Below are 25707 nucleotides of genomic sequence, written 5' to 3' on the forward strand. Positions count from 1 at the left end.
GGTTTTTGCTGCTTCCCTCTCTTGCTGGAACTCCAATACACATATGTCAGAACCCTTGATATTGTCTCACAGATTACTGAGGCTCTGTAAATTACTTTTCAGCCTTACTCCTCTGTGCTTCAGTTTAAAGAGTTTCCATTGCCCTGTCTTCAGATTCATTGCTCTTTTCATCTCCAGGGCCCAATTTACCCAGTAAATTTTTAATTTCAGTTGTCGCCTATTTCAGCTCTAGAATTTCCATCTGGTTTATGCATTAGTCTACTGGGGTTGCCATAACAGAATACCACAGACTGGATGGCTTAAACAGCAGAAAATTATTTGTCACATTTCTGGAGGCTATCCAGTAAGAAGGTGTTGGTATGTTTGGTTTCTCCTGGGACCTCTCTCCTTTGCTTGCAGATGGCTGCCTTCTCGCTGTGTCCTCACATAGCCTTTTCTCTTGTTCATGTACCTCCTTGGTGACTCTTCTTCTTCCTGTAATGACAGTAGTCATATTGGATTAGGGCTCTATCCATATGACCTCACATAATATTAATTACCTATTTAAAGTTCCCATTTCCAAATCACATTCGGGGTTAAGGCTTCAACATATGAATTTGGGGTGGGGGGGACACAGTTCAGTCCATAACACCACATAATGGAATATTATTTGGCATTAAAAGGAATGAAATAGAGATCCATGCTATAATATGGATGACCCTTGGAAACATTATGCGAAGTAAATAAAACCAGTCACAAAAGACAACATATTGTATGATTCCATTTATATGAAATGTCCAGAATAAGCAAATTTATAAGCAGGGGGAGGAGGGATTAGGAAGGAATGGGGAATGACTGCTGATAGGTATAGGGTTTCTTTTTGTGGTGATGTAAATGTTCAAAAATTGCTGTAGTAATGGTTGTACAACTCTGTGAATATGCTAAAAACTCTTGACTTGTACATTTAAAATGAGTCACTTGTATGACATATGAATTATATCTCAGTAAAGCTGTTATAAATATATACTGTATGATTCCATTTGTTAAAATTTCAAAAATAAGCAAAATTAATGTATAATGAGATAGGGGTTATCTTTTAGGAGGAGAGGGAAAGCAGTAATTGGGAGAGGCCACGAAGGCCATGACAAATCTGGCATGTTAGCAATATTCTATTTTTAAAATTTGGGTTAAGTTTACATGTGTTCACTTTGTGATAAATCATTGAAAGGAAAAACACCATTTCCTCTCTATACACAATACTTCTGACACCAGATGTGTGGGGTTTTCCCCAAACAATTCTCCAGTTCTTGGCATACACCTGCTGGATGTCCTACAATTTAACTCAGTTCTAAAACTAACTGCCTGGATTTGGCACAGACCCACAGGTTAAGGGCTCAGTCACCCAAGATTGCCCCATTTCAGGCGCCAATCAAAAGTCCCAAATTGTCACTTGTACCTCTGAATGACTGAATATAAATCAACGGTTCCTGCGACCCCCTCCTCAAGTTTGATGGTTTGCTAGAACGGCTCACAGAATCCAGGAATACAGCTTACTTACTATTACCAATTGATTACGAAGCATATATTAAAGAATACAAATGAATAGCCAGTTGAAAAGATACATAGGGTGAGGTCCTAAAGGGTCCCAAGATAGGAGATTTTGTCCCTGTAGAGTTTGGGGTGCACCACCCTACTGGCATATGGATGTGTTCTTGCTCACCAAACTGGAAGCTCTCCAAACCCCTTTGGTTAGGATTTTTATGGAGGCTTCATTACAACAGGTATAATGGATTAAGTCACTGGCATTAGTGGTTAACTTAACCTTTAGCCACTTTTCCTTCCCCAGAGGTTGAGCAGTAGAGCTGAAAATTCCAACCCTCTAATCACGTGGTTGATTCTCCTGGCGACCAGACCGACATCTTTAGGGGCTTTCTAAATATTGGCTCACTGGTGGGATAGGGAGGGTGGGGGGGAGATGCAAGAGGGAGGAGATATGGGGATATATGTATAGGTATAGCTGATTCACTTTGTTATACAGCAGAAATTAACACACCATTTTAAAGCAATTATACTCCAATAAAGATGTTTAAAAAATGAATAAAAATTTCTGGTAAAAAAATAAATAAAAAATTAAAAATAGACCCACTACAAGTCCCTCCCATCAGGAAACTTGCACAAGCCTCTTAGATAGCCTCATCCACCAGAGGGCAGACATCAGAAGCAAGAAGAACTACAATTCTGCAGCCTGTGGAACAAAAACCACATTCACAGAAAGAAAGACAAGATGAAAAGGCAGAGGGCTATGTACCAGATGAAGGAAAAAGATAAAACCCCAAAAAGACAACTAAATGAAGTGGAGATAGGCAACCTTCCAGAAAAAGAATTCAGAATAATGATAGTGAAGATGATCCAGGACCTTGGAAAAGGAATAGAGACAAAGATCGAGAAGATGCAAGAAATGTTTAACAAAGAGCTAGAAGAATTAAAGAACAAACAAACAGAGATGAACAATACAATAACTGAAATGAAAAATACACTAGAAGGAATCAATAGCAGAATAAATGAGGCAGAAGAACAAATAAGTAACCTGGAAGACAGAATGGTGAAATTCAATGCTGCTGAACACAATAAAGAAAAAAGAATGAAAAGAAATGAAGACAGCCTAAGAGACATCTGGGACATTAAGCACAACAACATTTGCACTATAGGGGTGCCAGAAGGAGAAGAGAGAGAGAAAGGATCCGAGAAAATATTTGAAGAGGTTATAGTCGAAAAATTCCCTAACATGGGAAAGGAAATAGCCACCCAAGTGGAGGAAGTGCAGAGAGTCCCATACAGGATAAACCCAGGAGAAACACACGGAGACACATAATAATCAAATTGGCAAAAATTAAAGACAAAGAAAAATTATTGAAAGCAGCAAGGGAAAAACAACAAATAACATACAAGGGAACTCCCATAAGGTTAACAGCTGATTTCTCAGCAAGAACTCTAAAAGCCAGAAGGGAGTGGCATGATATACTTAAAGTGATGAAAGGGAAGAACCTACAACCAAGATTACTCTACCCGGCAAGGATCTCATTCAGATTCCATGAGGAAATCAAAAGCTTTACAGACAAGCAAAAGCTAAGAGAATGCAGCACCACCAAACCAGCTCTACGACAAATGCTAAAGGAACTTCCCTAAGTGGGAGACACAAAAGAAGAAAAGGACCTACAAAAACAAACCCCAAACAATTAAGAAAATGGTAAAAGGACATACATATCAATAATTACCTTAAAGGTAAATGGATTAAATGCTCCAACGAAAAGACACAGGCTTCCTGAATGGATACAAAAACAAGACCCATATATATGCTGTCTGCAAGAGACCCACTTCAGACCTAGGGACACATACAGACTGAAAGTGAGGGGATGGAAAAAGATATTCCATGCAAATGGAAATCAAAAGAAAGTTGCAGTGGCAGTACTCATATCAGATAAAATAGACTTTAAAATAAAGAATGTTACAAGAGACAAGGAAGGACACTACATAATGATCAAGGGATCAATCCAAGAAGAAGATATAACAATTATAAATATATATGCACCCAACACAGGAGCACCACAATACATAAGGCAACTGCTAACAGCTATAAAAGAGGAAATCGACAGTAACACAATAATAGTAGGGGACTTTAACACCTCACTTACACCAATGGACAGATCATCCAAAATGAAAATAAATAAGGGAACAGAAGCTTTAAATGAAACAACAGACCAGATAGATTCAATTGATATTTATAGGACATTCCATCCAGAAACAGCAGATTACACTTTCTTCTCAAGTGAGCACGAAACATTCTCCAGGATATATCACATCTTGGGTCACAAATCAAGCCTCAGTAAATTTAAGAAAATTGAAATCATATCAAACATCTTTTCTGACCACAATGCTCTGAGATTAGAAATGAATTACAGGGAAAAAAATATAAAAAAACCAAACACATGGAGGCTAAACAATACGTTACTAAATAACCAAGAGATCACTGAAGAAATAAAAAAAATACCTAGAGACAAATAACAATGAAAACATGATAATCCCAAACCTATGTGATGCAGCAAAAGCAGTTCTAAGAGGGAAGTTTATAGCTATACAAGCCTACCTCAAGAAACAAGAAAAATCTCAAATAAAAAATCTAACCTTAAACCTAAAGGAACTAGAGAAAGAAAAACAAACAAAACCCAAAGTTAGCAGAAGGAAAGAAATCATAAAGATAAGAGCAGAAATAAATGAAATAGAAACAAAGAAGACAATAGCAAAGATGAATAAAACTAAAAGCTGGTTCTTTCAGAAGATAAACAATATTGATAAACCATTAGCCAGACTAATCATGAAAAAGAGGGAGAGGACTCAAATCAATAAAATTAAAAATGAAAAAGGAGAAGTTACAACAGACACTGCAGAAATACAAAGCATCCTAAGAGATAACTACAAGCAACTCTATGCCAATAAAATGGACAACCTGGAAGAAATGGACAAATTCTTCCAAAGGTATTACCTTCCAAGACTGAACCAGGAAGAAACAGAAAATATAAACAGACCAATCACAAGTAATGAAATTGAAACTGTGATTAAAAATCTTCCAGCAAATAAAAGTCCAGGACCAGATGGCTTTATAGGTGAATTCTATCAAATATTTAGAGAAGAGTTATCATCCATCCTTCTCAAACTCTTCCAAAAAATTGCAGAGGAACACTCCCAAACTCATTCTATGAGGCAACCATCACCCTGATACCAAAATCAAATATACTACAAAAAAAGAAAATTATAGACCAATATAACTCATGAATATAGATGCAAAAACCCTCAACAAAATAATAGCAAACAGAATCCAACAACACATTAAAAGGATCATACACCATGATCAAGTGGGATTTACTCCAGGGATGCAAGAATTCTTCAATATATGCAAATCAATCCATGTGATACACCGTATTAATAAACTGAAGAAGAAAAACCATATGATCATCTCAACAGATGCAGAAAAGGCTTTTGACAAAATTCAACACCCATTTATGATAAAAACTCTCCAGAAAGTGGGCATAGAGGGAACCTACCTCAACATAATAAAGGCCATATACGTCAAACCCACAGCAAGCATCATTCTCAATGGAGAAAAAGTGACAGCATTTCCTCTAAGATCAGGAACGAGACAAGGATGTCCACTCTCACCACTATTATTCAACATAGTTCTGGAAGTCCTAGCCATGGCAATCAGAGAAGAAAAAGAAATAAAAGGAATACAAATTGGAAAAGAAGTAAAACTCTCACTGTTTGCAGATGGCATGTTACTATACACAGAGAATCCTAAAGATGCCACCAGAAAACTACTAGAGCTAATCAACGAATTTGGTAAAGTTGCAAAATACAAAATTAATGCACAGAAATCTCTTGTATTCCTATATACTAATGATGAAAACTCTGAAAGAGAAATTAAGTAAACACTCCCATTTACCACTGCAACAAAAAGAATACCTAGGAATAAACCTACCTAGGGAGACAAAAGACCTGTATGCAGAAAACTATAAGAAACTGATGAAAGAAATTAAAGAAAATACCAACAGATGGAGAGAGATATACCATGTTCTTGCATTGGAAGAATCAATATTGTGAAAATGACTATACTACCCAAAGCAATCTACAGATTCAGTGCAATCCCTGTGAAATTACCAATGGCATTTTTTACAGAACTAGAACAAAAAATCTTAAAATTTGTATGGAGACACAAAAGACCCTGAATAGCCAAAGTAGTCCTGAGGGAAAAGAGTGGAGCTGGAGGAGTCAGACTCCCTGACTTCAGACTATACTACAAAGCTACAGTAATCAAGACCATATGGTACTGGCACAAAAACGGAAACATAGATCAATGGAACAAGATAGAAAGCCCAGAGATAAAGCCACACACCTATGTTCAGCTAATCCATGACAAAGGAGGCAAGGATATACAATGGAGAAAAGACAGTCTCTTCGACAAATGGTGCTAGGAAAACTGGACAGCTACATGTAAAAGAATGAAATTAGAACACTCCCTAACACCATACACAAAAATAAACTCAAAATGGATTAGAGACCTAAACTTAAGACCCACTATAAAACTCTTAGAGGAAAACATAGGAAGAACAGTCTTTGACATAAATCACAGCAAGATCTTTTTTGATCCACCTCCTAGAGTAATGGAAATAAAAACAAAAATAAACAAATGGGACTTAATGAAACTTAGAAGCTTTTGCAAACCAAAGGAAACTACAAACAAGACAAAAAGGCAACCCTCAGAATGGGAGAAAATATTTGCAAATGAATCAATGGACAAAGGATTAATCTCCAAAATGTATAAACAGTTCAAGCAGCTCAATATTAAAAAAACAAACAACCCAATCCAAAAATGGGCAGAAGACCTAAATACACATTTCTCCAAAGACATACAGATGGCCAAGAAGCACACGAAAAGCTGCTCAACATCACTAATTATTAGAGAAATGCAAATCAAAACTACAATGAGGTTATCACCTCACACCAGTTAGAATGGGAATCATTAGACAATCTACAAACAACAAATGCTGGAGAGGGTGTGGAGAAAAAGGAACCCTCTTGTACGGTTGGTAGGAATGTAAATTGATACAGCCACTATGGAGAACAGTATGGAGGTTCCTTAAAAAACTAAAAATAGAATTACTATATGATCCAGCAATTCCACTACTGGGCATATACCCAGAGAAAACCATAATTCAAAAAGACACATGCACCCCAATGTTCAGTGCAGTACTATTTACGATAGCCAAGATATGGAAGCAACCTAAATGCCCATCGACAGAGAAATGGATAAAGAAGATGTGGTACATATATACAATGGAATATTACTCAGCCATTAAAAGGAACAAAATTGGGTCATTTGTAGAGATGTGGATGGATCTAGAGGCTGTCATACAGAGTGAAGTAAGTCAGAAAGAGAAAAACAAATATCATGTATTAACACATATATGTGGAACCTAGAAAAATGGTACAGATGAACCGGTTTGCAGGGCAGAAATAGAGACACAGATGTAGAGAACAAACATATGGGCACCAAGGGGGGAAAGCAGCAGGGGGGTGTGGTGGTGGTGTGATGAATTCAGCAATTGGGATTGACATGTATACACTGATGTGTATATAATTGATGACTAATAAGAACCTGCTGTATAAAAAAAATAAAATTCAAAAACTAAAAAAAAAAACATTGTACATATTGTCATGGATTATGTAATCTAATGGATTAAAGGATACCAAATTATATTGCTTTGAATTTGGAAAAAAATGAGAAATTTAAAATAAATAAAAAATAAAAATTGCCTCACTAACATAAACTCAGGTATTGTTGAAAGTGGCTTGTTATGAATAACAAAGGACAATCCTTTCACCTTTATCACTCTGGAGCTGTTTCAGTAACTGGGGATAAAACCAAATATTATAATAAAAGATGCTTCTTTCACCTGTCTTAGGATCCAGGGACAAAAAACAATTATAACAAGAGATATTCCTATTACTCTTATTTATCACTTAGGAAGTAATGCGTTTTAGAAGCTCTGTGCCAAGAACCAGGACAGAGACCAAATATGTATTTCTTATTATATCAAAATATCACACTCATCAAGTTTGTTGATTTTAAAAATAAAAGAGTCGGTTATTTTACCAGCAAAAATTGGTTTAATTGGGAATAGCAGAGTTGCAATTCAGACAAATAAGCCACAGCAAACACCATAGGCAAGTCCAACAAACAAAGGAGAGGGACGTTATTTTAGAGAAAAAGGAGGAAGTTGGAAAAGGTTGTTTTGAATGAAAGCACACTGAAGAAAAGTGAGAGTTCAGGGTGATGACACTTTCTCATTGGCTGAGTTGCTGGGGTAGTCGAATTCTTGTAGGATACTCAACATACACCTCTTCCTGTTGGGGCCTGTAATTGGTGATTCTTTCCTGTTGATGATTCTTCTGTTGGGATCTGTAATTGACTTTGAGTGGTACTGCATGAGAGCTTCCACTTCTAGCCTCTCGATGCCATTTTTAAGGAGGTTTCCCTTTATTAATTTTCACAAGTTTATGATATACAGCTTTCTGTGTGCATGTTACACTTCGATTTTTTTCTTTTTTAAAAAATATAAATTTATTTATTTTTGCCTGTGTTGGGTCTTTTTTCTGTGCGCTGGCTTTCTTTCTTTCTTTCCCCTGCTAGTTGCAGCAAGTGGGGGCTACTCTTCGTTGCAGTGCACAGGCTTCTCATTGCGGTGGCTTCTCTTGTTGTGCAGCACAGGCTCTAGGCACGTGGGCTCCAGTAGTTGTGGTGAGCGGGCTCTAGAGTGCAAGCTCAGTAGTTGTGCTGCACAGGCTTAGTTGCTCCATGGCATGTGGGATCTTCCCAGACCAGGGCTCGAACCCATGTCCCCTGCATTGGCAGGTGGATTCTTAAACACTGCGCCACCAGGGAAGCCCCCAACACTTTTCTTTAAACGCTTATTAATTTTAAAAAAATTGAGGGGGACTTCCCTGCCAGTCCAGTGGTTAAGACTCCGCACTTCCACTGCAGGGGGCACAGGTTTGATCCCTGGTCGGGGAGCTAAGATCCCACTGCCATGTGGCGTGGCCAAAAAAAAAAAAAAAAAAATCAGTAGATTTGAAGTAGCTAAACCATTTTTATGTTTTTCACCAGTTCATTAATGGAAGTTTCTGTAAGAACCCCACTGTCTATGAACATGCCTATCACACAGACACAGTGGGGGTCAATAGCCAATCTAGCTAGTAGGGTCTGCTAAGATTCTTTGAGATTAATGTTTGAACAAGAAATGTCAAACAGATATAGGGGTGTAGTCTTAATTTGGTTTATCCCAGAGCAGGATCTGAGATGAGAATTGCATGTAGTTTGTGAGATGATTCTGTTACCTAACTCAGGTTCAGCTGCTTAACACTCAAGAATCCAATACTGAGAGACAAGTGTTGGGTAAAAGGAAAGATAGCTTTACTGAGGAAGCTGGCAATCCTGGGGAAGAGGTGGACTCATGTCCCAAAGAACAAACTCCTGACTCCCCAGGTTTTACTCAGAAATTATATTGGAAAAGAAGAAGGGTATACATCCTGAGGAGAGGGTTGTAGGGTATGTGATCAGCTCATGGACATTCTTCTGATTGGTTGGTGGTGAGGTACTCAGGAGTCAACAGCATCAACCTTCTGGTTCCAACTAGTCTGGAATCTACGTGCTTGTAGGCGGAGTATGATTAACTTCTTCCATCTAGCAAGCGTTTCAGTATCTGCAAAATAGCTCAAAGAACATGGCTTAGAGTATTATCTATAGTCCTTGAGGAGGAAAGGTCCTTGACTTTGTTTAGTAGCTAAACTATTATTATCTTTCTTATTTGACTGTTTTCCTTTGTCTCTGCATTTTCTCACTTCTCTGATTAAATTTATTCACTGGAACTCAGGGAAGGCCTAGGAGGCTAAAGTTTTTCTACAGATAATAGGCAGGCACAGGAAATGTGTGTGTGGGGGGGGTTTCTGTCCCAGGAAGGCCCCATAGGGTCCTGTTCAGTTACAATTTCAGGAAGCACCCATAGTACAGAAGTAGGAAAGTGAGACAGAGAAGGGAAGATAGCCAACACAGAGTACAGGTTCCCTCTGTGGGTAGTTGAGGCTCAATCCCTCTAAAGTCCTTTTGATGATGGCCCCCATTTTAAAATATAGAAATGGGAGATGAGAGATATTAAGTAACCTGCACAAGCTAACAGAGTTAAGAAGTGGTAGAACAAGAATTTGTACCAATCTGATCAGAGACCAAGGACAGTTTAGCCTGAAGGACACCAAGCCAGGTTTTAGAAACTGGAATCTAGAAATGAGGGAAAAGGAAACCAATGCAAGCAGGTTGCAAGCAAATGGAGTGATCGCCTGGAATTGGCACTGTGTCTGAATCTTGCTTTTATATGATGACTGCGTCAGGTGAAAGGTTGGGTCTGGTGATGGAGCTAATAAAATGTATGGAATTCTCTTTCAAGAATATGAGCTCAGACATTCTCAATGAATCTTTTTGTAGTCTTTATAAATTCACAAGTTAAAGAACCCCTTCCTCTGATGTACTGGTGTAGGTAAATATCTGGACTGAATGCATTTTCCTGAAGGTTGCACTGTGAGCAATCTAAAAAAGTGGGAAAAACCAGGTTGGCAGCCCCCCTGACAAAGTATCATTTTAACAAGCCCTATTTCCATCCACGTGCGCTACTCTTACAAGAACTCTTAGGGCAAGGTGGCCATTAGTAAACTTACTATTGGTAACTGCATCTCTGGCAAAAACTCCTGGATCTTTTCCTTGGGTCAGAAATAACATTACTCTCTTAGTGTCTGTACTTTGGGTTCAGCACTCAAAGATAGTACTCAAAGTATTCAATTGTTAGTACTTGATTCAGCTCTAGGATGAACAACGAAAACCTGCTGTTGCTTTAGATGCTTGTTTCTCAAATGCTTGCTTTAGCAGACCAAAGTACTATTTAGTTCTTGGCACTGCTGTTTAGGTCTTGAGTTCCTCATTCTTTCAAAGATCTGTACCCTGCAACAGAAAGCAGGCAGAAATCTAGGTTGCAGCTTTGATATGAAAAAGGTTTGTGGAAGAAAATATTTTTAAAAGATACAACTGATAAAGTACCATTATTCAAAATATACAAAGAGCTCCTAAAACTCAACAGTAAGAAAACAACCTGATTTTTAAAAGGGCAAAACACTTGAACAGAGATTTCACGAAGAAGATACACAGATGGCAAGTAAGCATATGACAGATATTCGACATCATTTGTCATTAGGGAATTACAAATTAAAATAATGAGATACCACTACACACTTATTAGAATAGCCAAAATCCAAAACAATCACAACACCAAATGCCGGCAAGAATGCAGAGCAAAAAGAACTCTAACTCCATTGCTGGTAGAAATACAAAATAGTATAGCCACTTTGGAAGACCCTTACAAACTAAACATACTCTTACTATGTAATCCAGCAATCGAGATCTTTGGTATTTACTCAATAAATTGAAAACTATGTCCACACAAAAACCTACACATGTGTATTTATAGCGGCTTTATTCGTAGTTGTCAAAACTTAAAAGCATTCAAGATTCCTTCAGTAGGTGAATGGATAAAGAAACTGGTACATTCAGGAAATGGAATATTATTCAGTGCTAAAAAGAAATGAGCTAACAGGACTCCCCTGGGGGTGCAGTGGTTAAGAATCCGCCTGCCAGTGCAGGGGACATGGGTTCGAGCCCAGGTCCAGGAAGATCCCACATGCCGCAGAGCAACAAAGCCTGCGAGCCACAACTACTGAAGCCCGTGCACCTAGAGCCCGTGCTCTCCAACAAGAAAAGCCACCACAGTGAGAAGCCCGTGCACCACAACGAAGAGTAGCCCCTGCTTGCCACAACTAGAGAAAGCCCACACGCAGCAACGAAGACCCAACACAGCCATAAATAAATAAATATTTTTAAATGTTTTTTTTTTTTAAAGGAAAAGAAATGAGCTATCAAGCCATGAAAAGACTTGGAGGAAAGTTAAATGCATATCACTAAGTAAAAGAAGCTAGGACTTCCCTGGTGGCACAGTGGTTGAGAGTCTGCCTGCGGAGGCAGGGGACATGGGTTCGTGCCCCGGTCCGGGAAGATCCCACATGCCGCGGAGTGGCTGGGCCTGTGAGCCATGGCCGCTGAGCTTGCGCGTCCGGAGCCTGTGCTCCGCAATGGGAGAGGCCACAACAGTGAGAGGCCCGCGTACCGCAAAAAAAAAAAAAAAGAAAAAAAAGGAGCCAATCTGAAAAGGCTACATACTGTGTGCTTCTGGCCATATGACATTCTGGGAAAGGCAAAACTAGGGAGACAGTGAAAAGATCAGTGGCTGCCAGAGGTTTGTGGGGAGGGAGAGATGAATAGGCAGAGCACACAGTGAAACTATTCTGTATGATATTACAATGGTGGATGCAGATTACTATGCATTTGTCAAAACCTATAGACTGGACAACACCTAGAGTGAACCCTAACATAAACTAGAGACTTTGGATAATAAGGATGTGAAAATGCAGGTTCATCATTTGTTAACAGATGTACTGCTGTGGTACATGGATGTCCATTGTGGGGGAGGGTGAGTCTGTGTGACAGGAGGGTTATATAAAAACCCTCTGTACTTTCTTCTCTTTTGCCTGGGAACCTAAAACTGCTCTAAAAAATAAAGTTCATTAGTTAAAAAAAAAAAGTTTGGAAAGCAATATGACAGGGGACAAGGAGGGTCCAGAAGGTGAGCCTGACAAAAGAGATCAGGAAATTCAAAGATTGGGCAGACAACAGGCCAAATAGCAGAGAGACAATCAAGGAAGGAATGATCAGCAGGTTCTGTTTAGGTCTGTACACGCAAGAGGTGGTCAGTGCAAGTAGGGAGAAGGGAACAAGTATTGGATCTGGATGGGAAGGCAACATCCTAGAGGAAGCAGCACTGGTGGGTGGAATTGGCAGGCTCAGATCCCAGAGCCAAACCATTTGCTCTTTACCCTGTTCTAAACATTCTTCCAGAGGCTGGGGGCTGGTCCCCCAATGGCTCATGTTGAGTGAGCTGAGGACAGAGATGCCAGGTTACGTGAGAGTTTCCACCATTGTTTCCTTCCTTCTCTGTTTTATTTCCTTGTCAAGGTACTGGCCACAGGTCTACCCATAATAAAACTCATGTTAGCTCCAGAGAAATGAAGGGCTTCTGAAGAAACCCCAACAAAGAAGAACTTGATGTATAAAGTCTCCTGCATGGAATTCCCTGGCTGTCCAGTCTTTAAGACTCTCTGCTTCCACTGCAGGGGGTCCGGGTTTGATCCCTGGTGGGGGAACTAAGATCCCACATGCTGCACAGTGTGGGAAAAAAAAAAGTCTCCTTCACTTTGTTGAACTCCTTAAGGTCAGAGCCCCAACTATAAAAGGCTTAATCAATAAGGCAAAGTTGTTATTCCTCATAAGCACATTAGCAATGAAACAGTTCTAGGGGAGGTTAATTCAGTGACAGCTTCTTTCTTCCTTTTTTTAAACTTTACCCTTTTTCTAATCTCTTTCTATTCCCCACCCTCCACCCCCCTGTCCCTGGTAACCACTTTTCTACTCTCTGTTTCTATGAATTTAACTTTATATTTAGAGTCTGCGTATAAGTGGTACCATGCAGTATTTGTCCTTCTCTGTCTGACTTTCACCTAGCATAATGCCTTCAAGGTCCATCCATGTTGTTGCAAACATCAGAATTTTCTTCTTTCTTGGACACTTAGCTTGTTTCCATATCTTGGCTATTGTGAATAATGCTGCAGTGAACATGGGAGTGTAGGTCTCTTGTTGATACCTGGTATTCATTTCCTTTAGATATACATGTATACCCAGAAGTGGGATTGCTGGATCATAGAGTAGTAGTTCTATTTTTAATTTTTGAGGAACTTCCATACTATTTTGCATTGGGACAGGTTCTTTTCCTCTCTCTGATCTGCTGCCTTGGCTTACTTCCTGAGGCTGGTTCCCCTCACGGCCGTAATAGGCTGGATGCTGCAGTCCCTGGCATCATATGAAGGAAAATCCAACAATATTGAGGGATGAAGAGAACATTTTCTCCCATGTGTTTCTTTTTATCATCAGAAAAACTCTTCTCCCAGTCACAAAAAGACACAATTCCCCTTATGTGAGGAGCTAGAATAGCCAAATTCACAGACAGAAAGTGGAATGGTGGTTTCAGGAGGAAACCTGAAGGAGAGGGGAGAATGTGAAGTTGGTACTTAATAGGTACAGTTTCAGCTGGGGAAGATGAAAAAGTTCTGGAGATGGAATTGGTGGTAATGTTTGGACAACAGTGTGTATGTTCTTAATGTCACACAACTGTACACTTAAAATGGTCAAAAATGGTAAAATTTTTAAATTGAGATATAACTGACATACAACATTGTATTAGTTTCAGGTATACAACATAATGATTCTATATACGTATGCAGTACATGATGATCACCATTGTAAGTGTAGTTAATGTCCATCACCACACAGTTACAATTTTTTTTCCTGTGATGAAAACTTTTAAAATCAAGTCTCTTAGCAACTTTCAAATATATAATACAGTGTTATTAAATACAGTCACCATGCTGTACATTACATCCCCAGGACTTATTTATTATAACTAGAAGTCTGTACCTTTTGACTACCTCCACCCATTTCACTCACTCCCCCCAACCAAAAATGGTAAATTTTATGTTATGTATGTTTTATCACAAGTTTAAAAAAATGTTTTCTCAGAAGCCCCACAGTAAATGTCCTCTCACATTTCATAGGCCAGAATTCTGCCACCTGCCCATTCCTAAACCAATGATAATGGCAACGATAATAAAATTACTGTGATTGGCTTGGTCTAATCAAGATTCACCACCCTTGTGACTAAGGGGGTGGGTAGATCCAGAGTCCCCTGAAGCACACAGCTGCCCAATGCTTAAGCAATATTTGGATTTATATTCTGTTAATGAGGAAAACGTAGCAGGGGTGGGGAGGTATTGGGGAGGATGGCCACTGGGTAGGATACAAAGACCCTAGCAAGGTTTTCCCACTGAGGCAAGGAAGGACTTGATTCCTTCAGGACACCCAAACTTTTCTGAAAATTCATGTGAGACTTACTGACTCCAACCCCCAGGAGGCACTGGGGACTCATACTGTCTCTCAGGTCTGTCCCTTTCCCTTTTCACTCCAAGGACAGACATTGTAATCTGATCACTTCACATCTGACTGCGATACCAGTCTCCTGAGGGACAGCTCTGCCTCTGGTTTCATTCCCATTTGGATCCATCTTAAACAACAGTGCTAGAATAACTTACAGAACCAACACCTCACATATGTCCAAACTGCTTACCAGGCTGGCTAGAACTCTTTTGCAATCCTCGTTTTCAGTCTCCCTACTAGTATGCTTCTTAGGGCAAGGATTTTGCCTTACTCATTTTATTCCTAATACCTAGAATAGTGTTGATCATTCATTCATTGGTTTTTCCCATTCAATTTATATTTATGGTGTTCAGCAAATAATGAATAAATTATTCAATGAATGAATAAATCCATGACCTGACTCTTACCAGTTTGTGTTGTTTTTCTTTTTCTCACATGAATCTTTTGTTGAGAGAAAGTCAACAAAATTCTCACTCATTGTTCCCTGACCACATCATGTACCTTGCCAACTACCCCTGTGAATTTACCCACACATTTTCTCCAGTTTGTAATGTTCTTCTCTCTCTTCTCTGATAATCAGAGACCTACATTTCATTTAAGGCCAAGACCAAATCCCAGCTTCAGTGTGAGTGCTTCTCAGTTATCCAAGGCTTCAGTGACCTACTCTCTCATCATCTATGATTTTTACCGTCTGTATCTACTCAGCACACATTTTATATATATTTTCTTTTAAGTATATATTACCTTTTAAGTATCTCCCCAGTTAGTATTTAAACCCCTTGAATTCAGGAATCCTGTTTTATGTCTGTTTTTATTTCCAATACCTAATCTAATACTACAATAAATATAAGTTTCTAAGGATGGTCAGATTTTTTTGCATTGATATAATACATCATAAAAAGTCTGGGGCTTCTTTAAACCTAATTGAGATTATAAGTGAATAATTAAGCTCTTAAAATTAGAGAGTAATATTTCCATTAAATTTAATCCTAGTATATGTATACATTGTGTACCCGTATATCCATTTACCAGAATACACACAGAGCCACAATAACATCTGGTTGTTGTACTAGTTGATGAACTATGGGTCACTTTTCAAAGGCAAATATTATAGTGCATCCCAGGAGACCTGTGTTCACAGGATCAGCTCTTTGAAACTATATTTGGATGTACAAGCTATTAAAAGCTTCTTGTACTGAGTGACCTTTCAGGCAGAATTCAGATCGAATACTCACACTGCTGCTGCCTGTTGCTGAGTTGAAAAGAGCAGAAAACCCTGGATTCAAACCTCTATTGGGTTTTTGTTTTGCTTGTTTTGTTTCTTTTTCATTTTGCCTTAAGAAGATGAACAATGAAACCACAACCCTGATATCCTTAAAGGAGGCAATGAAAAGGTTGCTAATGGCTACAGGGAGGGAGCAAGCATGGGTCTGCTTTTCTGGGAAGATGAGTAAGAGAAGAATGAAGAATAAAAATAAGCAAAGAACTACGGACATGCTAATTAGAATTCTTTCTCTGTTAAAGTGTTCAGGTTTAAAAAATGTCAATTAATAATAAAGAAAAATCTACTCCCAGGTGCTATAATTCCATTCAATTAATGCATGTGCCTATATGCCAGGTTTACAAATATAAGTAACATGTGGTTTCTGCCCTCAAGGAGCTCATACCCTTAGGAATAACAGACGTATTCAAGAATGCTTACAATTTAATGTGACTGACATTATAATGGTGATGTTCCTAAAGGGCTATGAGAACATGAAGAGAGGAATGAATTTTGCCTTTGACACTAGGAAAAGGAACCCTTCATAGAGGGACATTTAGGCTGGATCTGAAAGTGTGAGTAGGAGTTTACAAGAAATAAAAATACGGTAAGAAATTCTAGGCTGAGGAAACAGTGCATAAGCATAGAAGCTTGGAATCGCATACAGTATTCAGTCAGCAGCTAGATGTCTCATATGACTGGTGACTAGGATGTGTGAGAGGACTGGCAGAAGATGGGGTGAAGGGTAAAGAGCCTATGTTTCCTGCCGAGGAAATCCAACTTGGCTCCAGCAATATCACTGGGCAAGTCGGCAGCATAAAACGTATATAACAGTCAAATTATAAGATCAGAATTGTGTTTTAGAAGAATATCTCTGGAGAATGGATTGGACGTGGAAAGGAGGAATCAAGTTAGACTACTGTAATCCTAGGTCCAAGTGAAAGATGGTGATTAACTGGCTTACTGGAGATAGAGAGGACGGGGTAGATTAGAGACACGCTGATGGAGAGGAAGGGAAAAAAATGGTGAGTTATTCTGAGATTTCTAGTTTGAGGAATTGGGTAGATGGTGATGCCATTAACTGAGATGGCGAATTGTAGTAGAAATGCAGATTTGCAGACATGTTGTTTAGGATTTATTTGGAATGATCGGGAATGCCTTTTGGTGAAAATATTCCAAAGAACTGCTCCAATTGTAAACCTTTATACTGAATGACAAGCTAGAGTTTACCTCTACAGTTCAAGCTGGAGATGACCTAAAAGCAGTATCTTCCTAAAGGTCTAAAAGTTAATACAAAGAGTTTGCCAGATATCATCGTTTTGACTTGCAGACAGAGATTACTGGCATATTAGGTCATGCAGGCCTATACTACAAAAATGCACATTTCGTACAGAGCCTTATCTATATGTAAATAGAATCCAAAGCAATGAGAAAATTTCATTGCCGAAATTTCTGAAGATGGGGTGCGAGAGGACGGAGGAGGGATTTAGTAGATTCAGCGTAAGACAGTTGAGTTTGACATCACCATCCAGGTGGAGATGTGCAAAACATAGTTGAATATACAGGTCTAGAGCTTAGGAGAGGAGTGGTACCTGAAGCTAAATTAGCCTTGGGAGAAAGTAAAGACCAAGAAGAGAAAATGTTCAAGAACCCTAGGCAACCACAACAGTATTCGGGTGACTGGGGACATAGAAAATCGGGGAAGTGGCTGTGTGTGTATCATTTCCTTCGTGAAAGAGAATGTGGGTTGGGGTTTCCCTCGTGGCACAGTGGTTGAGAGTCTGCCTGACGATGCAGAGGACACGGGTTCGGGCCCCGGTCCGGGAGGATCCCCCATGCCGCGGAGCGGCGGGTCCCGTGAGCCATGGCCGCTGAGCCTGCGCGTCCGGAGCCTGTGCCCCACAACGAGAGAGGTCACAACAGTGAGAGGCCTGCGCACAGCAAAAAAAAAAAAGACAATTTGGGTGGCTTCAGGCAAGTGAGTTGTGTGGTTCCAATTCTTTGAGGTTCAGTTAGACATAATTTTGGTGCCACAGCGCCCTCTAATGATCAGGGCTGTTCAGAGCTACTCAGATCCCCCTTTTGCTGTTACGCTGCTTAGCATTTCACTAACATCACAAATGTCAATCATAGGAGACATGTTTTATTACTTCTGTGTAAGGCCTCTTATAGGTATTGGGGGACAGGCATAAAGATGTCCAAGAAATAGTCTCTGATCCTCTCCCTCCGAGAGCTTACAACTTAGATCATGAAAAGCTAACTAAAAATAAAGGACGAGATGGGGAGTGACAAGTGATAGAGGCAGTCTTGTGAGAGAGAAGTTAGGCAGGGAGCAGATCTTCAGGTAGAAAGGCTGAGGGATTCAAGCAGGCAGTGGAATTTGAGCTTATCCTTGATGGTTGGGACTTGGACAGTCAGAATAAGGCAGAGAAAGCCACCTTAATAAATACTGGTCTCCACACTGGTCAGCTATGTAACAGTTCAGTTTCAATCTTTTTGAGACTCAATTTCTTTATCTGTAAATAGTAAAAATGACTGCTTTACTTCTAATGTTTGTTGTGAGAATCAAATTAAAGCTTGTATAAAATATTTTTTAACGTATAAAGTATGGTACAAAGACAAGACATGGCATGTAATTGAGGTAATTAGACAATTCACATGTTTGGCAATATAAGGAATGCCAGAACTAGGATGATGACTAGAGAATGGCAAATGGGAACATCTGTTCATAATCTTAAAACGTAAATAGCTACTCATATTTGATAGTGGTTATAAATAATGTATTATAGCCTTGTATTAAGACAGAACCTTAGTTTTGTGCCCTGACCTAAATTAACCCTTGATTCTTTTATCGTATAGAGTAGACCACAAACTCCAAGCATTAGAAGCACAGTTTAAAGAACTGGACTTCACCAAGGATAATCTGACACAGAAATTTGAACATCATAGCAAGACTTTGGCAAACCAAGCTGCGCAAGATGAACTGTGGACAGCAGTTCTGTCATTCAAGTGAGTATCCAATCAGAAATCAGTGGAATTTTGTGGTTTTGTGAGAGCTTGCTGTGGTCATTCTAAAACTGGGTTTTTTTCTTTTTTTAAAAAACAAATTTATTTATTTATTTTTGGTTGCATTGGGTCTTCGTTGCTGCACGCGGGCTTTCTCTAGTTGCAGCAAGTGGGGGCTTCTCTGGTTGTGGAGCATGGGCTCTAGGCACGCGGGCTTCAGTAGTGGCAGCACACGGGCTCAGTAACTGTGGCTCACAGGCTCTAGAGCGCAGGCTCAGTAGTTGTGGCACACAGGCTTAGTTGTTCCGCAGCATGTAGGATCTTCCTGGACCAGGGCTCAAACCCATGTCCCCTGCATTGGCAGGCAGACTCTCAACCACTGTGCCACCAGGGAAGTCCCTAAAATTGGGTTTCTTAATATGGTTTCGACAATGGATTGTGAAGAAGTTACATTTTCTTACGCTCATTCATTCAAAAGAGATTAATTTGAGCACCTGTTTACTTGCCAGAACTGTGGTACGCATCTCAGAGTCCCTTGCTTGCCAAAGTCTTACTAACATAGAGATGGATAATATAACTCCTCTGCCATGGAGAAACTTATAGTATGAGTGGCCTGAGATCTAAGCTATCCGGTTTAGTGCAAGCCCTATTTATTTTCTTTTCTTTCTTTTTTTAAAAATTCTTTTAATAGTGTGTATCTGTAATTCCCAAACTCCTAATTTATCTCTCCCCCCTTCCCCTCTGGTAACCGTAAAATTGTTTTCTATGTCTCTGAATCTGTTTTGTAAATAAGTTCATTTGTATAACTTTTTTAGATACCACATATAAGTGATATCATGTGGTATTTGTTGTTGTCTGACTTACTTAATTATGATAATCTCTAGGGCCATCCATGTTGCTGCAAGTGTCATTATTTTGTTCTTTTTTATGCCTCAGTAACATTCCTCTGTATATATGTATCACATCTTCTCTATCCATTCATTGGTCTATGGACACTTAGGTTGCTTCCATGTCTCGGCTATTGTAAATAACTACTATGAACACTGGCAGGCCCTATTTCTAAAGTAAGCATTTTCTAAACTGCAACAGCTGGTTGTTACCTGAAAACTGGGTTCACCTCTTGGTGGGTGTTGAGCCAAAGGACAACCAAGCCAAAGATTGGGACAAGAAAGGATGTATTACTTGTAGCAAGTACGGAAAACACCAGGGATCTTTCCCAAAGCAGTGTCTTCCCAAACAGCAAAACTGGGGTAGTTTTAAGCTAAGGGTACATGCGTATTCATGAAGGGGCTTGAACAGAGAATTCAGCAGCGAACTGGGGCAAAGGTTGACAGAGTCCAAGCTTTAGTTGACTGAAGTCATAAGGGTCAGAAAAGGTCAACATCATTATTCCATCTTCCATTGGGTGGGGACCTCAGTTCCTGCAGAACTCAAAAGATATGTATCAGATTGTTATATATATCCCTTGAGGAGGAACTAGGACTCTTATCACTAAACTACTTTTTGACAGCTTTTCCTTTGTTCCTGCATTCCCTCACTTCCCATTAAGATCATGAATTACTGAGACCTGTTCAAGGTCAAGCACTGTGGCCAGGCTTAGATTACAAAATGGCTTAGGTCAAAAATGGCTTCTCTTATGTCAAGAGAGCCATGCCTGGTTCTCTTTCTCTGGGGACCTCCTACCGTATCTGCTTACAGTTCTCCTAGTAGGTTTATACTTCTTTGAATTATCGTAATAAAATTCATTTTATGTTTGTATGTAAAGAGTTCTAATGCTTAAGAAGCTCTCCACATTTTTTGTAGGTTCACTCCAATGGAATTGAATATTTTATACAGCTATGTCATTGAAGTACTCATCCGCTTGCACACTCGTGTGCTTGAGAAGCTGCCAGATCTGGTGAGAGGTCTTCCCACCTTAGCCTCCATCCTTAGACGAAAAGTCAAGAACAAGCGTGTTAGAGTTGTGTGGGAGTCTGTCCTGGAGGAGCATGGGATGCAAGAAGGAGATATCACAGCACTGTGTACCTTCTTTGTAGCACATGGTAACAAGGCAGAACACTACATTGCTAAAGTAAGGCAAATGTATATAAAAGATATCAATTTCATGATCACTAATATGGTAAAGAACCAGGCTCTGCAGGATGGTTTGCTAAAGGCTGTTCAGGTCATTGAGAAGGGAAAAGCAGTGGGGGCCCCTGAAGAGCAAAAGTCATCCCTAGAAGAGTTGATACCATCAGCCAAAAGCTAACCTGTTGCCCTAGACTCAGAGATTACACTTCTAATAATTTATCTTGCAAATGGAAAAAAATACATACAAGCAATTTATTACAGGCTTATTTTTATAGCAAAAGTGAGGAGAGTGTTAAATTATGATATACTGATACAGTGGATACTTTCTGTGTAGCAATACAAGAGAACGAAGAAGCTCTTCGTGTAATTGTATAGTAATATGGAGTTATCACCAAGATGTGTTGTTTTAAAATATTCATTTCCGATATATATTGCTAAATGGAAAAAAAACGGGCAAAAACAAACATATAGGCTACTATATCTATAAACTTCATAAACTTCTTCTGGAGAAATACACTAAAAAGTGATAACCTTGGTTTACTCAGGGAAGAAAACTGAGGGGCTAGGGATCAAATGTAGGAGGAAGTCTTTTCAATGTTAATCCATTTGTACTTTTTGAATTTTGAACCATGTGAATGTATGTACTAAAAGCAATAAATAAATAAAACATCTAATATATTTTGTATGTTGATGTGCGTTTTCTCTCTAGTACAGTTCCATAGTTATTTGTACTAGCAAGGGAACTCTCACACACTGACCATATATTTATAATTTTTTAAAAAATTTATTTATTTGGCTGTGCCAGGTCTCAGTTGTGGCATGCGGGACCTTCGTTGCCGCGTGTGGGATCTTTAGTTGCAGCATGCGAACTCTTAGTTGTGGCATGTGGGATCTAGTTCCCTGACCAGGGATCGAACTCAGGCCACCTGCACTGGGAGCATGGAGTCTTAGCCACTGAACCACCAGGCAAGTCCTATTTATAATATTTTTTGAATAAATGCCATGCACTAGGTAGTGTGAATAACAGAAACATTTTAAAATGTGGATCCTGCCCTACAGGTAAAAGTTAAGTACTGATGCTTTATTTGGGAGGTACAAATTCAGGACAACCAGAATGAGTAACACTTTGGAAGGCTGTTATGTAGAGAAGGATGAGAAATAATACAAGATGATGTGTTACCTTGTTGGCTCCTCCTTGACAATAGGTTGCTTGCTAGATCCATGCACTCAGTCTTGTCCTTCTCCAGACACATTGTTTAGAGACACCATGCCAAAAAAAAAAAAAAAAGAGAGAGAGAGAAACCATGTGTTGGAAGTGTTACTGAACCAAACTTGGTCTGTTTGCCCGCCATGCAGCACAGCCAACCTACTGACATGGGGGTGTGTTGAAGGAAAGTGCAGCATTTATTGAAGGGCACCAAGCAAAGAGAACAGGCAGCTAGTGCTGGAAAAACGACAGGAACTCCTCTGTGGCTTCCAGAGCAGGGTTTTAAAGGCAACTTTTGTTGTGAGGGTTGCAGCTCACGGACTTTCTTTTGATTGGTTGGTTGTTAGGTAATAGGGTGATGTTTCCGGAATCTTAATCATCAACCGATTTCTACAAGTTTAGGGTCTAGTGCTTGTGATCAGCATGTAGTCACCATCCTCCACCTGGGTGGGGTGAGCCTTACTTTCTGCAGAACAACTCAAAGATATACATCAGATCATTGTACATCCCTTGAGAAGGAAATAGGACTGTTTTATCACTGAAGTATTGTTTAACCTATTATTAATTTTTCTACTTGGCTGCTTTTCCTTTGTTTCTGCATTTCCTCCCTTCCCTAATTTGTAACTGCTTGAAACAAAAGCCTTTGTTTCCTACAAGAAACAGGAGACATGGAGGGGCCTTTGTAGCCAGGAAGGCCCTGCAGGGTCCTGCTTGGTTTCAATCCCCCCCTTTTCTTTGATAGACCTCAATCCTACTGGAACAAAAAAGGGAATAAAGTTTTCTACAGAGAGGTTAATCATAAACTTGGCAGGGAAACTCGATTTTAGAGGGGCTTGGTTTCAATAGGAAGAAGGAAGGAAAATTTCTCTGTTGTGTTCACAAATTCTACTGTTTTCAATTGGTCAAAATTGGCTCTGTGGGGAGTGACCCCCTCATACTTTCAGGATGCATCATCTAAGCCCTCCTAGCAGCCACTGGGAAGCCAGTGACTGCAATGTTCAGTGCAGTGTTTCACAGGATCCCAGAAGTGCAGGAGAAGCCAGAGATTCCAGAAATGCAACTGGTCAGCCCCAGGCAGAGGAAAGGACTGTGGGTCCACAAAGTAAACAAGGCCAGGGAAATCTGAGGAAGCACATAAAATGTATCCATTACACAAGACACAGGTACCGGAAAATAGAAATCAAAATGCAAGAGTTAAAATAAGACTACAATAAAAACCATAATCACTAGGCAATATACAAATGAGTCAGTTCAGGGGAGGGGTATCATTGTGTGCTGGAGAAATATCTCCTAGAGGAAGTGCCTTGAACTGATCCTTGAAGGAGGAGGCAAAGCCACGAAGCAACTCATTTAGGATGAACTGAGATTTCAAGCAATGGCCCCCAAACACAAGATTTGTATGACAGTGAATAGATCATAACTGAATGTTTAAAAGAATAATAGGAGATTCCACAGGAAAAGGAGGTTGGGATCACATTAGGGAGCCTGGAATTCCAGGCTAAGGGATTGATACTATGGACAACTGGATGACAACCGGTTCTTTGAATCCGCGTTAAGATGCAAGAGGGAAGAGATACGGGAACATATGTATAACTGATTCACTTTGTTGTAAAGCAGAAACTAACACACCATTGTAAAACAGTTATACTCCAATAAAGATGTTTAAAAAAAATAAAAATAAAAAATACACAAAATCGTGTAAAAAACAAAAAAAAAACCAAAAAACCCCCACGAAACTTCCAAAGCTCTCTAGAAAGGATCCACACCTCCTAGCTTTGCTTTCATCTGGAAACCACTCATCTCCAGCACCTAAATGACCTCAGCAAACCCAAAAGACCTTAATGACTATTTACATGCACAGTGACTTTCTTTTCTCTTCGTCCACAGCTATTTAGCATTTCCTCAGAAAACTCAGACCCGTTTTTTTTCCAAAAATTTTAAAATTATGGTAAAACACGCATAACATAAAATTCATCACCTTAACCATTTTAAAAAAATTTTAATTATTTTTTTAAGACTAGTCAAGTGCAGTAGTGAGAACCACCTTAACCACTTTTAGGTGTACAGTTCAGCAGTATTAAATATTTACATTCATAAAATTGTGCAACCATTACCACCAATCGTCTCCAGAATCTGTAAAACTGAAACTCTCTATCCATTAATAACTGTACTTTGTCTCTATGAAGTTTGGTTCTTAAGTACTAGAAATCACAGTCTTTATATAATCCCCACCGTTTTCTTAGCCAAAATCTACTTTTTCATACAACTCAATTCAGTAGGATCAGTTGTCAGTAAAAGAACTCAATACCAAAGTAGAAAAACTTATTCCAAAAGCATAAAAAGATAAAATATTTTCCTTTTGACTTCCTTTGTAATTCTGATTGCTCTAGACTGAAATTTAACAATAAAGTAGTAAGCCCCAGGATCGTGGCAGCAGCACCAAAGTTTGTTTCCCAAGTGCCTGTTAAACTGCAGAAAGTTTGTGGATTCTCTGACCACAGCCTTTCTCGGAGACGCTTTTCCAAGAACTTTGGAAAGCGACCTAAGAGGCTTAGTTACAAATTAACGGAAACAGAAGGGTATTCTCAGGAGTACTGAGGAAAGAATTTTTAAAATTACTATTCGGTTTTTAGTTTGTTTTGAGGTTTCCCATTTTCTGCCCAGAGACTAACCTTGCGACACTACCGGGTTTCCGCAGCCTCGGGGAGCAAGAATCACGCGGGAAAAGTGGCGCTGCAGGGGTTGCGACGCAAGGCGACGGTGCTCTCCCGTGGGCGGGGCAGGCGGCGCGCGCAGGCCCGGAAGTCCCTCCCGGCCGAACTTTAGCCTTCTCTGCTCTTGGTCTGTTCTCTAAGGTGGGAGGGGCTGTTTTGGCGGGCAGGTGTGACGTCACTAGCCCTTGTTGGTTTGCTACAGCACTGCAGCCAAGATAAGGCTTTCTGGCTGACCGAAGAAAGACGAGGGGTGCACTCAGAGACCCGGGCAGTGCTCGCTCGCGGCCCCACAGCAGCGGTAAAACTGGAGTCCCGCTCCAGCAGAGCCCGGCGTCCGGGCGAAAGCAGCATTCTTTCTCGAGCGGTGGCCTGGCGGCTGCGCGCCTCGGCAGCCTCGCGCTTGGCTGCCCGGAACTAAGAGAGCATCCTCACCTGGTAAGAGGGAGGAGGGGAACTTGGTGCCAGCCTACTGCGGCGCCAGAGAGCCAGAGCCCATCGTCCTCCCTGCCGCAGCGGTTGTTAATGCCTGGGAGCGGCCAAGGTTCATTTGTTTTCTTTCCGGATGTTTGTCTTAAACATGGACAAATACACCGCCTTCCAGGGTCGTACTGTTTACCTTGCCAGCAGAACATCTTTTTACTTCAAGACGTTTGATACTCCCAATCTCTGAATTCTGGTAGGCTGCTGGGCATAATATTTAAACACAAAACTGTTAATT

At 39.9% G+C, this 25707-nt stretch overlaps 2 protein-coding genes and 1 long non-coding RNA gene across 7 annotated transcripts in view; 2 read left to right on the forward strand and 1 right to left on the reverse strand.

Moving 5' to 3' along the window:
- Nucleotides 1-299: 299 nt before the first annotated feature.
- On the reverse strand, nucleotides 300-25421 carry LOC136794254 (uncharacterized). Its single transcript, XR_010840726.1, has 3 exons — nucleotides 24948-25421; nucleotides 22249-22306; nucleotides 300-474 (listed from the first exon to the last, which is right to left on the reverse strand). It is a non-coding gene; the product is annotated as an uncharacterized lncRNA (long non-coding RNA).
- Nucleotides 15940-21751, forward strand: SMCO1 (single-pass membrane protein with coiled-coil domains 1). Its single transcript, XM_059065248.2, has 3 exons — nucleotides 15940-16125; nucleotides 18852-19001; nucleotides 20802-21751. Exons 1-3 carry the CDS (start codon nucleotides 16076-16078, stop codon nucleotides 21244-21246), a joined length of 645 nt encoding a protein of 214 aa, XP_058921231.1. The 5' UTR covers nucleotides 15940-16075; the 3' UTR covers nucleotides 21247-21751.
- The window catches only part of RNF168 (ring finger protein 168), a 54395-nt gene continuing 53756 nt past the window's right edge, over nucleotides 25069-25707 (forward strand). For 2 of the 5 annotated variants that reach the window (XM_067034313.1, XM_067034314.1), the window contains exon 1: nucleotides 25152-25665. The gene's annotated coding sequence lies outside the window, so the exon portion shown is untranslated. Of the gene's footprint in view, nucleotides 25666-25707 lie in introns of all 5 variants that reach the window. The other 3 variants (XM_059065225.2, XM_067034316.1, XM_067034315.1) reach the window with 3 other exon arrangements.

Source organism: Kogia breviceps, chromosome 5 (genome assembly GCF_026419965.1).
Source record: "Kogia breviceps isolate mKogBre1 chromosome 5, mKogBre1 haplotype 1, whole genome shotgun sequence".
Lineage (NCBI taxonomy): Eukaryota > Metazoa > Chordata > Mammalia > Artiodactyla > Physeteridae > Kogia > Kogia breviceps.

Coding starts and splice junctions, on each gene's coding strand:
- SMCO1 (XM_059065248.2), top strand. CDS start 16,076: ATGAACAATGAAACCACAACCCTGATATCCTTAAAGGAGGCAATGAAA. Junction 16,126..18,851: donor TTAAAGGAGGCAATGAAAAG/GTTGCTAATGGC, acceptor TTTATCGTATAG/AGTAGACCACAAACTCCAAG. Junction 19,002..20,801: donor ACAGCAGTTCTGTCATTCAA/GTGAGTATCCAA, acceptor CATTTTTTGTAG/GTTCACTCCAATGGAATTGA.